This window comes from Phycodurus eques, chromosome 3 (assembly GCF_024500275.1).
Source record: "Phycodurus eques isolate BA_2022a chromosome 3, UOR_Pequ_1.1, whole genome shotgun sequence".
NCBI lineage: Eukaryota > Metazoa > Chordata > Actinopteri > Syngnathiformes > Syngnathidae > Phycodurus > Phycodurus eques.
In genome coordinates this window covers 988,028-1,000,522 of record NC_084527.1, presented here as the reverse complement: position 1 = coordinate 1,000,522, position 12,495 = coordinate 988,028, and the positions used below count along the sequence as shown (strand labels likewise).

The 12,495-nt window shown below is 44.7% G+C and overlaps 1 protein-coding gene across 5 annotated transcripts in view; it reads left to right on the top strand.

The window, feature by feature from the left end:
* The window catches only part of ksr2 (kinase suppressor of ras 2), a 68,296-nt gene extending 60,473 nt beyond the window's left edge, over positions 1 to 7,823 (top strand). For all 5 annotated transcript variants that reach the window (XM_061671317.1, XM_061671316.1, XM_061671318.1 and 2 more), the window contains 2 exons: positions 1,429 to 1,558; positions 4,063 to 7,823. In XM_061671317.1, the coding sequence (XP_061527301.1) occupies positions 1,429 to 1,558; positions 4,063 to 4,209 (277 nt within the window). In that variant the 3' untranslated portion in view covers positions 4,210 to 7,823. The remainder of the gene's footprint in view (positions 1 to 1,428; positions 1,559 to 4,062) is intronic.
* Positions 7,824 to 12,495: the final 4,672 nt, after the last annotated feature.

Below are 12,495 nucleotides of genomic sequence, written 5' to 3'. Positions count from 1 at the left end.
CTGAAAATGGTCAGTTCGTCATTCCCCCATTCCGGGTCAGTGTCGTTTATCTAGAAAGCGACGTCTGTAAATGTCCCGGTTTTGCGGGCAGTGTGAAAAGTTCTGTTCCAGCTCTGACACTTCTTCCGATACTGGAAAATTGCCCGATGACTTCATGCCCCCATTCCCCGTCGGTGCCATTTATGCAGCGCAGCGGTGCGTAAAAAAAGGCGGCTAATCACTGCATTTTGCAGGCAGTGTCGAAGGAGCTTTACACACAGATGGTGTCCCGCCCTTTTCACGGCTTCCTTAATACCACTGAAGATGACTTCATCTCCTCATTCCCAGTCAGTGTACTATTCAGCCACAAAATGTCTGAAAATGTTCAGGGGCAAGGCAAAAGGAGCTTTTAAAAGGAGAGGTTACGGCTCTGATGCTACCCGCAAAGGCGCAAAATTGCCGGTTTGACTTCATGCCCCCAAAAGTGCAGGGAAAAAAATGTCGGCTTTTGCATGCAGTATTCTTCCGTTGTTACGGCTCTGATCGTACCCGAGATGGCGGAAAACCTCCGGAACAAAAATGTTTGCGCGAAAGGAAAAGACTGTTTTTTTCATGTGGAAGAAGCGTATACAACAAGTCCCTCCGCCGCTGGTGCGTTTCTCCGCTGCTAATGAAAGTCACGCTTGAGCGGCATAAAAATAGTCGAGAAGCGTGATCGCTCATGAATATGCAAAAGCGCTGTGGGTGGAGGTCACCTCCAGGTGGCACACCAGATGGACCTTCCTCATCCGGCGCCCGTGTCGCCTTTGTCCTGCCCAAATCTTCCGGATTCCGTGAAGCCCCGTTCTGCACTTCTTTGAAACTGATTCTGACTAAAAACCCCTTCGAGCACTAATCCTGACTTTAAAACCCCGGCCCGTGTTTGAAACCTTGACCTTGTTTTGAAGCCGTACTTTGAAACCCATGGCTTGAAACGCTCCTCGGAAACCCTCGTCTTTATTTCAACCTGTGATTTTAAAACCCAACCCATGTTTGAAACCATAACCCCGACACGAGGCCCTACTTGAAAGCTAACGATGACTTGAAATCCTACTTTGAAACCCTAACCCCCGTCTCGCAACCCAACTTTGAAGCCATAAGCCGACGTTAAAACCCTCCTTTTAAATCCTAACCCGTGTTTGAAACCCAAAACCTGACTCGAAACTTGAACATGTTTGAAACCCATCGAAGGCCCAATTCAAAAGCCTAAGACCCCTCGTTCGAAAGCCTAACTCTGAGTTGAAACCCTACCCCTTTTCTAGGCGGCATTAGAACAGAAGGATTGTGCCCGTGCGTTCCACTTCCCGCAGAATCCGGCGTCGCTGTTGCGCGTGCCGCGGTGTGACCCTCGCTGACTCGTTCTCCCTCTCTCCCTTTGTCCCGTCCGTCTCGTCTGTGTGTGTGCCGCAGCACCATCTGGTTCGAGCTGCACGCCCGCGAGTGGCCTTACAAGAGTCAGCCGGCCGAGGTCATCGTGTGGCAGGTCGGCAGCGGCGTCAAGCCCGGCCTGGCGCACGCCGGCATGGGCAAGGAGATCCTGGTGAGGCCCGCTACGCCGCACGCGCGCCGCCGAGTCACTCGTGTCGTACCGTAGCGGTCTTCTGGCCGGACTCCCCCAAAAAGAGCGTGACGCAGCCGCCGCTCGGGTTCTGACCAGAACGAAGAGGTCCGAGCAGATTGCTCCACTTTTAAAGTCGCTGCACAGCTTTAGAATAGATTTGAAAGTCCTGCTGCTGGTCTACAAATGACTCAAACATGGAATATAAAGCCAGAAGGGCTCTGAGGTCCACAGACTCTCGTCAAATAGTGGAGCGCAGAGTCCAAAGCAAACGCGGCGAAGCAGCATTTGGCTGTCGTGCTGCACGCAAATGGAGGAAGTTGCCGACAGAAGTCACGTCAGCCCCGAGCGACAATGTACATCGTTTTCATGAATGTATTTTTCGCTTTGTTTTCAATGTTTTTGTTCTCGGTTTCGAAATGCTTGGAATCACGGAAAGCGCGCTGAGTTACCTTGTGTATGAAAACGAATGTGCTTCACGCCAACAAGTCTCGATCCAGTTGCGACTGAATCGCTTTTGAGTCACGACCAAATCGGTAACGGGTCACGACCGAGTCACCACGGAGTCGCTTCTGACTCCTTAGCCAATCGCGCTGCTGAGGGAGGACCTACCCGGTCGCTGCTTGAAACCCTAACCCGTATTTAAGAACCCAACCCTGCCTTGTAATTTAAAAGCCTAACCTGTGTTTGAAACGCCAACCCGAGCTCAAGTTCAAAACCCTACTTTGAAACCGCAACTCAGGTTTGAAAGAGGAATTTGAAACCCTAACCTTTCGTATCAAACCCTACTTTAAGAAGTTAATTCTCCCTTTAAACCTGAATTTGGAACCCTGACGTGTGTTTGAAACCCTACTTTGAGACTGTAAACAGGTTTGAAACCCTAGCCTGAAAACCCTTTGTGGAAACTCTAACCCGTGTTTGAAACCCTACCCCCTATCTTGAAACCCTAATATGAGACCCTAACTCAATCTTAAAAGACTAATTTGAACCCCTAGATCATGTTTGAAACCCTAAGCCCTTTTTTAAAACCCTACTTTTAAGACCTTAGCTAGAACCTTGACCTGTGTGTGAAACGCGACTTTGAGACCCTAACCCTGGCTTCGAACCCATTTTGGAAAGTCAAATTCATGTTTGAAACCCTACCCCCTGGCTTAAAATGATGAGCTCCAAACCCAATCTTCAACCCTAATTTCAAACCCTAACCCTTGTTTCAAACATTACTTGGAGACCTCAACTCTCTCTTGAAACCTTCATTTGAAACCCTAACCCTGGTTGAAGACCCTTTTTTGAAAGTCTAACCCGTGTTTGAAACGCTCGCTCGCCCCTGGCTTAAAACCCTAATACGAGACCCTAACACAATCTAAAAACCCTCAAAGCTGTAACCCCGGCTTGAAATCCTCCTTTGCACTCGTAACCCTAACTTGAAGCTGGAATTTAAAACCCTAGAATCATAACTATTGTTTGAAACCCTACTTCGAGACCCTGACCATGCCTTTGAACCCTAATTTGAAACCCTAACCTTGAATTGAAACCCTGGCTTGAAGCCCTTCAAATCCTCATTCTTATTTGAAAGCCTAACTGGAGCGTGAAGCCCTGATTGAACACTATAACTTGAACCGCTACTTTGAGACCTTAGTTCTCACTTGAAACCTTCAACCCTTATTCGAGACTCTAATCCAATGTCAAGACCCTAACCCTGGTTTGAAACCCTACTTTGAGACCTTAGCTCTCGCACGAAACCTTCATTTTGAAAACGTAGCTGTTTGAAACCCGACGAACCCGATCTTAAAAGTCTGCTTTGAAGCCCGAAGCTGTATTTCAAACCGTACCCCTTGTTTTGGCAGCCAACTTTCAGTCGCACATAAACGAGTCCGATCGATGTTTCCGTGAAGCGCGAAGTCATTTGCGCCGGCGTCGATATTCCGTTTTGGCTCCATTAAGTTCTCGTTTCCAAATGGAACCGCCCTCGTGACTTTTTCATACGCGACAATAACGCACACCTTGCGGTCAATATGGAATTTTCCCAGAGACCAAAAGTCAACGCGACAAACGACTCCTAAAAGATGAACGAGGTTGTGATTTAAAAAAAAAATAAAAAACTCGATGAAGTTTGAGCCAAACAATCGCAATTGGGAATTCACCTGTGCTGTACAGCGCACACAGTACAGCAGTCTTGCTTGCTTGCTTGCTTGAAGCCCTCATTTCAAAACCGAAATCGAGCCACGATCTGTTCCTTCTGGCATTCGTTCCCCCCAGACCGGCGTTTCCCCTCTTTCCCAATGTGAGAACGCTTGCTTTCGATTCACTTGAGATAATCGAAGGGTGACCCCTAAAGTTGCGGGGTAGGCCCGGCTCGACTGTTGTCGAAATAGCACTTGTCGGCTCGCGCTGGAATTGGTCGATATTCAGCGAATTCCTCAGCGTTTCGTTTGAGCGCCGACGCACGCTGTAGTTGGTCATTTGTTTTGTTTTTTTCGTGGCTGCAGGACATTTTGCTGCTGTGCTGGGCCTTCCAGCAGGACGAGCGTCCCAGCTTCTCCAAGCTGGTGGACCTGCTGGAAAAATTACCCAAGCGCAACCGCCGCCTTTCCCACCCGGGACACTTCTGGAAGTCGGCCGAGTACGTCAAATGAATCGAGCGCACCCCGCCGACGACTCCGAAAAAGACGAGTTTGTGCAAAACAACCCCGCGTGTCCTTTACCAATGATTCTCGAGGGAAAGAACGAATGTAACTGTTGTACAGTTGAGTGTGTGGTCAAACATCCACTTTTGGAATTTTTGTGGACTTTTTGAAAAACGCTTCAACGGCCACTTTATTTATTTCTCGTCACTTTTGGGTCATCGGCGCTGTACCGCATGAATGTGAAACACGTTTTCCCACTGGCGCGACACTTGAAATGTAACGCCACGCAACGAATGCACGGAAATGATTTTTTTTCACGATAAATTGTAGCGCGGGACATCCACATCGGAATTTTGCTACATTTCAACTTTGAAGTGTGAGGGCCACACCGGAAAGAAAGAAATCGTCACGCGACAAGAATAAAGTCGTATTCGTATGAGAGCAAGATACGCCAATGGGCCCTACTTTTCGTGGGGGGAATACATATTTCGAAAAAAGCTGTAATATTTCCCAAAAAGTTGTCATTTTTTTACAGTTACATTTTTTTGTCCATCTCGAAAAAAAAATCAGCTATTCAAAGTGATTTTTTGTTTTTTAAAGAAAATCTTGCAAGAATAAGATGTTTTTTTTGTTTTTTTTTTTTTAATGAAAACTACAACATTTTCTCGAAAGATCACAACTTCTTTTTTCCCCACCCCCCCAAAAAGACAACTTTATTCTTGTAGTACTCCGCCGAGGCTGCCCTTTGTCGCCGATTCTGTTCCTAACTTTTATGGCCAGAATTTCTTGGCGCAGCCGAGGCGTCGAGGGGGTCCGCTTTGGTGGCCTCAGTGTCGCATCTCTGCCTTTTGCAGACGACGTGGTTCTGCTGGCTTCATCGAGCCGTGAGCTCCAACTCTCACCGGAGCGGTTCGCAGCCGAGCGCGAAGCGGCCGGGATGAGAATCGGCGCCTCCGAATCCGAGACCGCGGTCCTCGGTCGGAAAAGGGCGGCGCGCCCTCTCCGGGTCGGGGACGAGATCCTGCCCCGAGTGGAGGAGTTCAAGTATCTCGGGGTCTCGTTCACGAGCGAGGGAAGAACGGAACGGGAGATCGACAGGCGGATCGGTGCGGCGTCCGCGGCGATGCGGACTTCGTATCGGTCCGTCGTGGTGAAGGAGGAGCTGAGCCGAAAGGCGACGCTCTCGATTTACCGGTCGATCTTCGTTCCTACCCTCGCCTATGGTGACGAGCTGCGGGTCGTGACCGGAAGAACGAGGTCCAGGATACGAGCGGCCCAAATGAGTTTCCTCCGCAGGGCGTCCGGGCTCTCCCTCAGAGAACGGGCGAGAAGCTCGGTCGTCCGGGAGGATCTCGGAGCAGAGCCGCTGCTCCTCCGCATCGAGAGGAGCCAGATGAGGCGGCCGGGGCATCCGATTCGGACGCGTCCCCGGTGAGGTGTTCCGGGAGGAGACCCCGGGGACGACCCGGGACACGCCGGAGAGACTACGTTCTTTCGGCCGGCCCGGGAACGCCTCGGGATCCCCCCGGAAGAGCTGGATGAAGTGGCCGGGGAGAGGGAAGTCTGGGCGTCCCCGCTAAAGCTACTGCCCCCGCGACCCGACCTCGGATAAGCGCTAGAAAACGGATGGATGGATGGTTTATCGTTTTGTTTTTTTCTTTGAAGTATCGATGCAAAAACGGAGCTTGGACTTTTAGGCCACTAGACGTCTCGGACGTAAAAGAAGATTTCAGACCAAATTCATATTCGGATTGATTTGAGTGACAGCGGTGTTGTAGTCCAAATTTCTTTTTTCATATTTAACTTTGATCTGATATTATGAGTCTTTATCAAAAATAAGAATTCCAAATATTTTTTGTCACAAATGTTACACACTTAACTCCAAAAATTGACTTTTTACTTTAAGAAATATGCTTCTTTTATGATTTTTTTTCCTCTCAAGATAATTATGTGCTTTCTCAAAAATGCCCTTTTCCCCTCCCCAAAAATATGATTCTTTTCAAGAACCATTTGATATTATTTTCCCCCAAAATTTAGATTTTTGTTGTTTAAAAAAAGGAATGAGCTTTTCTCTTATGAGACTTATTTTTTTTCTTGGAAAGATTCAACTTGTTCTGACACAAATATTTTTTTGGGGCGGGGGACATGACAACATACTTTCCCCCTAAAATCAACACCACTTATCATAATTGTCTGCTGACTATCATGTTTATGAAAATGATGATTTTCTTTTTTTCCATGTTTGTTTTGCCCATTTTAGCTTCACGGCGGAAAAAGTCAATATGCCAATGAAAAAAAAAAAAAAAGTTTTCTGTTATCCAACATTATTTTCTGCTTCCCCTTTGGGGAAAAAAAAAAAAAAAAAATATATATATATATATATATATATATACACACACACACAGCTGTGGGAAAATTGGAGAAAATAAATGCTCTAACTGACACTATTTGAAGTTGGAAGTTATGTTGTCAGTCGTTTAAGGATTGAAACAAAATAGTTCATTTTACTCAAATATAGAGTGGACTATTCCATATTCGTTGTCGATATTCATAAATTCACCTATTGGCAGATTTTTTTGGGAGGTACCGTTCTTCCCTTGTTTTTAAATGGCACTTATAAGGGGGTGTCAATTCTCCATGGATTTTTTGGGGGGGAACCTATTCCCGTAATTTACGGAAATCCTCGTCTTTTTTGTGTTTTTGTTGAGATTTTTTTGTCTGCAATAATAAGGAAACATCAATTATTTGCAGTATTTTTTTTGATTGACACTATCACCCGTAACTGATGGAAACCCCTCCCTATTTACGTTTGATTCCATTTTACCGGGATTTCGAAGGGCGCATGAGTGATTTGCGTGTTTTCACTATTGAAGTTGGGGCTCGGTCCCGATCCCCTGCGAATTTCGGGGACCCACATTGGCCAAACTGATTGTTTTGCACTGATCTCTTCATTTTTTCCAGAGCTTTATATACCTGTATATCATTTGTACTGTTTACACCTTTCAAGTGCATGACATGGACACAACGAATCCACTATATTTGTGTGTGCGTGCGTATATATAAAATGGAGTGAAGTTGTCCGAGCTCGATGGCGCCGCCACCTTTTGATGTTTGGCTTTTTTTGCAGGCGTCGGCCGATTGTCGCAGTTGTTTGTAATTATCGATCTTGTGAATAAGGAACAGTAAAAAAATCAAAAGGAGCGCGTGGCCAACCAGCAATCAAAGATCTAACATTAGTGCCAAGTGTACAGAACAGATTGTAAACTGCATTCGCCGTGTGATTATGAATATAATGATTATCATTATTGTGGTTCTTTCTTTTTTTGAGACTTTCCTTTTGAATGTAGAAAAAGCTATTGTTGTTGTCTTTGAATTTCTTTTGTCCGTTTTCTTTCCCTGATGTTTTTTGTGTTGTAGCCAATAGCTTGTGGACTCGTGTATGCCCTATCAAGAATACGGCGCCGTATACACTTTACGAATTGAGAATGTGAAGGACTTCTTCTTCGTCCTCTTCTTTTTTCTTCCTTCTTTTCTTCTTCTTTTCTTCTCCTCAACCCACGACTGACTTGCACTCATCCTTTGTCAACGTTTGTGGATGACAATAAAAAGCTCTTTTTCTCTTCTTTGGTTGTCCTTTCCCCTTTTTTAATGCCATCTTTTGATTAATTTGGTTATTGTCACATCAGCTATAGAGCAGCCTGATTCTTCTACTGGCAAATGAATAAAGTGGAACATTGAACACCATTTTTTCAAAGTTAGTCGATTGCTAATTTCTTTGAGTTCCAAACAACACTAAACAAACGTCCTCAAAATAATACAAATCATTAGCCTCGTAGCATTAGAGGTGCAACAATTAATCTACAACTAATCGATTATCAAAGTAATTGAGAGAGTTTGATGATTAATTGCTTCGAGTCCTTGCTTAACTTAAAATTGTCCAATTCCTCCGATTTTAGCTTCTCAGCAGTAAATGTTCTCTGATTTCTGTCGTCCTCCATGAAAGAATACTGATTATTACTGTTTGTGAACAGTAATCGTACATTCCATCCGATTATTCAGTTCATCAATGGAATAATCAATTCTAAAAATATTCCATAGTGACAGCCCTAAATACCATACATTTTTGGGGAAAACAACAAAAAACATAACAAATTCAACAAACAAGAAGAGTCCAGTTGGCTCGATTCAACCTTTGCCAATTACCGACACCTGGACGACTAAGAATCTGCACTGATAGAAGGAAAAAACACAAATCGGGTTTTTTTGGTTGTTTTTTTTTTGTGGCACTGAGTTAGTTAGTGAGTTTTCCTAATCTTGGAAATCTTTTGATTTAATTTTTTGTTCTCAAAAGGATATGGTTAGTCTAGAAACAAAATCATAAAAAACAACCAACATAATGACAATTATTAATTAAAAAATAATTAACTATAAATAATAAATACATCTTTTCTTTCATTAGGTCATGACATTTTTCCTCGGAAAAAAATTCTTGAATCTATTTTCAACTCTAGCGAGGGACTTTTTTCTCATTGTTCTTGGAAATGACTTTCTTGAATTAACATTTTGTTATCGTGATAGGAGCAAATATGTGATCTTGAAACACCATACAATGAAAGATTTCATTTGATAGTTTTAGCCCTCCCACACATTTTGAACACTTTAAAACGCATGAAAATTTTTTTCAATCCTTAGAATTGAAAATGGTATATTTAAACACTAAAATGTTCAACTAAACCATAGCAAATGTCAGCCAGCTCAATGTTAGCATTTAATGTGAAACACCATACATTGGAGAACAGAAATGAGCGTAGATGCTACAGTACATTTAAACCGTCAAACAACTGCTAGTTTTACATACAACGAGGAGCAGCACATACAATTAAAGCGTCAAACAATTCTCGCAGGCATATTTTCCTCCTTTCATCTTCCTCCTCTTCCTCTTTTTCCCCTCCTCGTCCTCCAAGTCCCGCCTCGGGCCAGCGAGTTATTAAAAAAAACAAAACATCACAATCTCCAGAAGAGCAGCTCCATAAAAAGCATCAGAGCGTCAATGTTTGGGTGCGCCGCATGCTGTGATAAAAATGCTGAGAAGTTTGGCCAGAAAAATTGATTTATCTGCTATAACTCTCATACATGCTAAAATTCTCATATCAAAGCTAAATAAATGGAGACTGCGAGTCTCAAATGTCCATTTGTGACTCGCTAACTTCACCTCACATCGACTGTGACTTGTTATTGCCCAGTGTGACTTGCTTGTGACTCACTACTATTCACTGTGCTTTATTTGTGCCTCGCTAACGTCCCCTCTGACTCAATAATGTCCACTCTGACTTGCTTGTGACTCGCTATTGTTCACTGTGACTTATTTGTGGCTCGCTAACATTCACTGTGATTTGCTAACATACACTGTGACCGGTTATCATCGACTATGACTCGTTTGGGACTCGCAATTATCCCCTGTGATTCGCTTATGTGCACTGTGACCGATCGTCTACTGTGCCCGATTTGTCACTCCCCAACACCCACTATGATTCGCTAACGTCCACTGTGACTTATCTTCCCCTGTGACTCGTTTGTGACTCAATACGGTCCAGTGTGATTTTGCTACCTCCTACTGTGACTTGTCGTCATCTACAGTGACCTGTGACTTGTTATTGCCCAGTGTGACTTGCTTGTGACTCACTACTATTCACTGTGCCTTATTTGTGACTCGCTAACGTCCCCTCTGACTCAATAATGTCCACTCTGACTTGCTTGTGACTCACTATTGTCCACTCTGACTTGTTATCATCCAGCGTGACTCGTTTGTGACTCACAATCATCTGCTGTAATCACTGTAACACTGTTGTTGTTCACCGTGACTTCGACTGTGCCTCATTTGTGACGCGCTAACGTCGACTGTGACTCAATAATGCCCTTTCTAAGTTGGTCGGGACTCGCTATTTTTCACTGTGACTGACTTGTGACTCATTAACATTCACTGTGATTTGCTAACATACACTGTGACTTGTTATCGTCCACTCTGACTTGATTGTGACTCACAATCATCCCCTGTGATTCGCTTCTGTCCAACGTGACTTGTTGTTGTCCACTGTGACTCACTTGTGACTCGCTAACGTCCACTGTGACTCAATAATGTCCATTTTGACTTGGTTGTGACTCGCTATTGTTCACTGTGACTCTCTGTCATCCAATGTTAGTGAGTCAGACTGGATGACAGCAAGTCACAGTCGGTGTTAGCGAATCAAAATGGACTCCAACAAGGCACCTTGGCAAGTCACAAGCGGGGCACATTGTTTGATAGTGAGTCACAATGGATTATAGTCAATGACAGTGGATGTTAGTAATAGAAGGTCGATAAAATTACCTGAGTGAAAGAAAAGCAGATACAATCTCAGTGTAGCATCAATAATCCGAATGCACAGTAACAATAAAAGCAAAGTCTGTAGTGAAAGAAAAACACTATGGGTCCTGGAGCCACTTTAGCACGGACACACTGACTGGGCCACACGACCGCTGATGACCGCCACCCCCTCTTCATTCTTTTAAAGACGCCCACGGAGCTCATTATGCCCAGGAAGCGTTTCATTAGATGGAAGCTTTTTTGGATGGACGCAGAGCCGGGAGAGCAGACGCTGGGCAAAAGCGCGTCCCACCGGGGGGTTACGGCCGTCCCGAGGCAGGCGCGGCACCTGTACGTCACCACACATGCGAGACACAGCTGTCTGTGTGCAATACGCTACGCGTCACCTCAGGTGGTAAAGCCTCCGCCTCCTCCGCCTTATCGTCGCTCTAATAAACCGAGCGTCCCATCGGGGTGACACTCCAACTACTTGAGAGTCACGTCTGACGCTTGAGACACAGTCCCGAAAAATAAAAGATTACATAATGGGCACAAAGAAGACAGGATGTCGCCTTCACGTGCCCTACGGCGACTTGTTTGCTGGCCCATCTGTTCATGTGCGTGCACAGTGACACTGTGACTCATTAACGTTGACTTCCACGCCACGACAACGAGGCGCTCTGAAGCGGCTACGCCCACGCAAAGCCCCTGTCCACATGCTGGCTGTCAAGTCAGACCTTTTTTTTTTTTTTTAACAAAATCTGCCTTTCCCGCTCTTCAGCCTTTCTCTGCGTGACATGTGCTCACTTGCGACCAACAATGAGGCGCTCTGAAGCGGCTAGACCAGCGGAGGCATAGCTAGCAAGCTAATGCACGTTGTTGTGATAGAAATGGCCCAAGTAATTGGAACTAAGTGACTCACAATTGCGCAGGAAAACCACTCGTGTGGATAAGCGGCTCAGAAAATGGATGGATGGAGGGAAGGCAAAGTTTGGCTATTATTACGTTGCATTACGATTACATTTTCTAACCGACGGCAACTGAACAACTTCACTGGCCTAACCTGAATGTGCACAGCCCAGGGCGAGGCGAGCCCACCCGAAATATGCTTTGATCCCACTTTTGAACCAAAGTATTTTCTCCCAAGGCCCAAAAAATGGCTCGCATCTAAAGAAATGTCCTCACTAATGCACGTGGTTTGCATTTCATTCCGTTTGTGTGCGGCATAATAGCCAAATGCTGCCACAACTTTTATCCGGCCCATTGCCACATAACAGAATGCAGCAAAACCAAAAAAAACGATGACAAAAAACATCCGGAACTACTATTCGTTGTTTTTTAATAAGAGCTCTCGCTCCCATTCGCATTGTTGAAGTTACTGCATGTCGCTGTTAGTACAGTCTTAACATGAGCTGCATTCTTTTGAAATTATGAGCCCGCGATGGTTTCAATGAACATGCACCATGTGTTGCGAAATATCTGCAGGAAGGTGTTGTGGGGAAACTCATCCATTTGCAAGGTTCATCTTTCAAAAATTGAAGATAAATTCAGTTTTGTTTCATATTTCTGAAATGTAATGCATAACAATTCTGTTTTGTTGAATTATTTTTGAAAGCTACTGCACGAAATGCTGTTGTTGTTTTGTTAACCTATTTGTGGAAACTGCATACATATGGTGTTTTGTTCTGGAAAGTACAAGTATGAACTCATATTGGCCTCAAAGAGGCATTAAAGGCCATAATGCAATTTAAAGTGCAGTTTGTGCTGTTTCTATCAAATCGCACCCCTATGGGTCCTCAGGGTCGATGACAATATGCAATTGGGGATTAGGGCCATGCTTAGATTATAGTGGCTGGGATTACGTTTATGGGGTGGTGTTCAAGTGGCTTTTGAGTTTTTATATCATCTAATTCAGCCTCGTTATATGATCTTAAAGGTCCCGTATTTTGCCA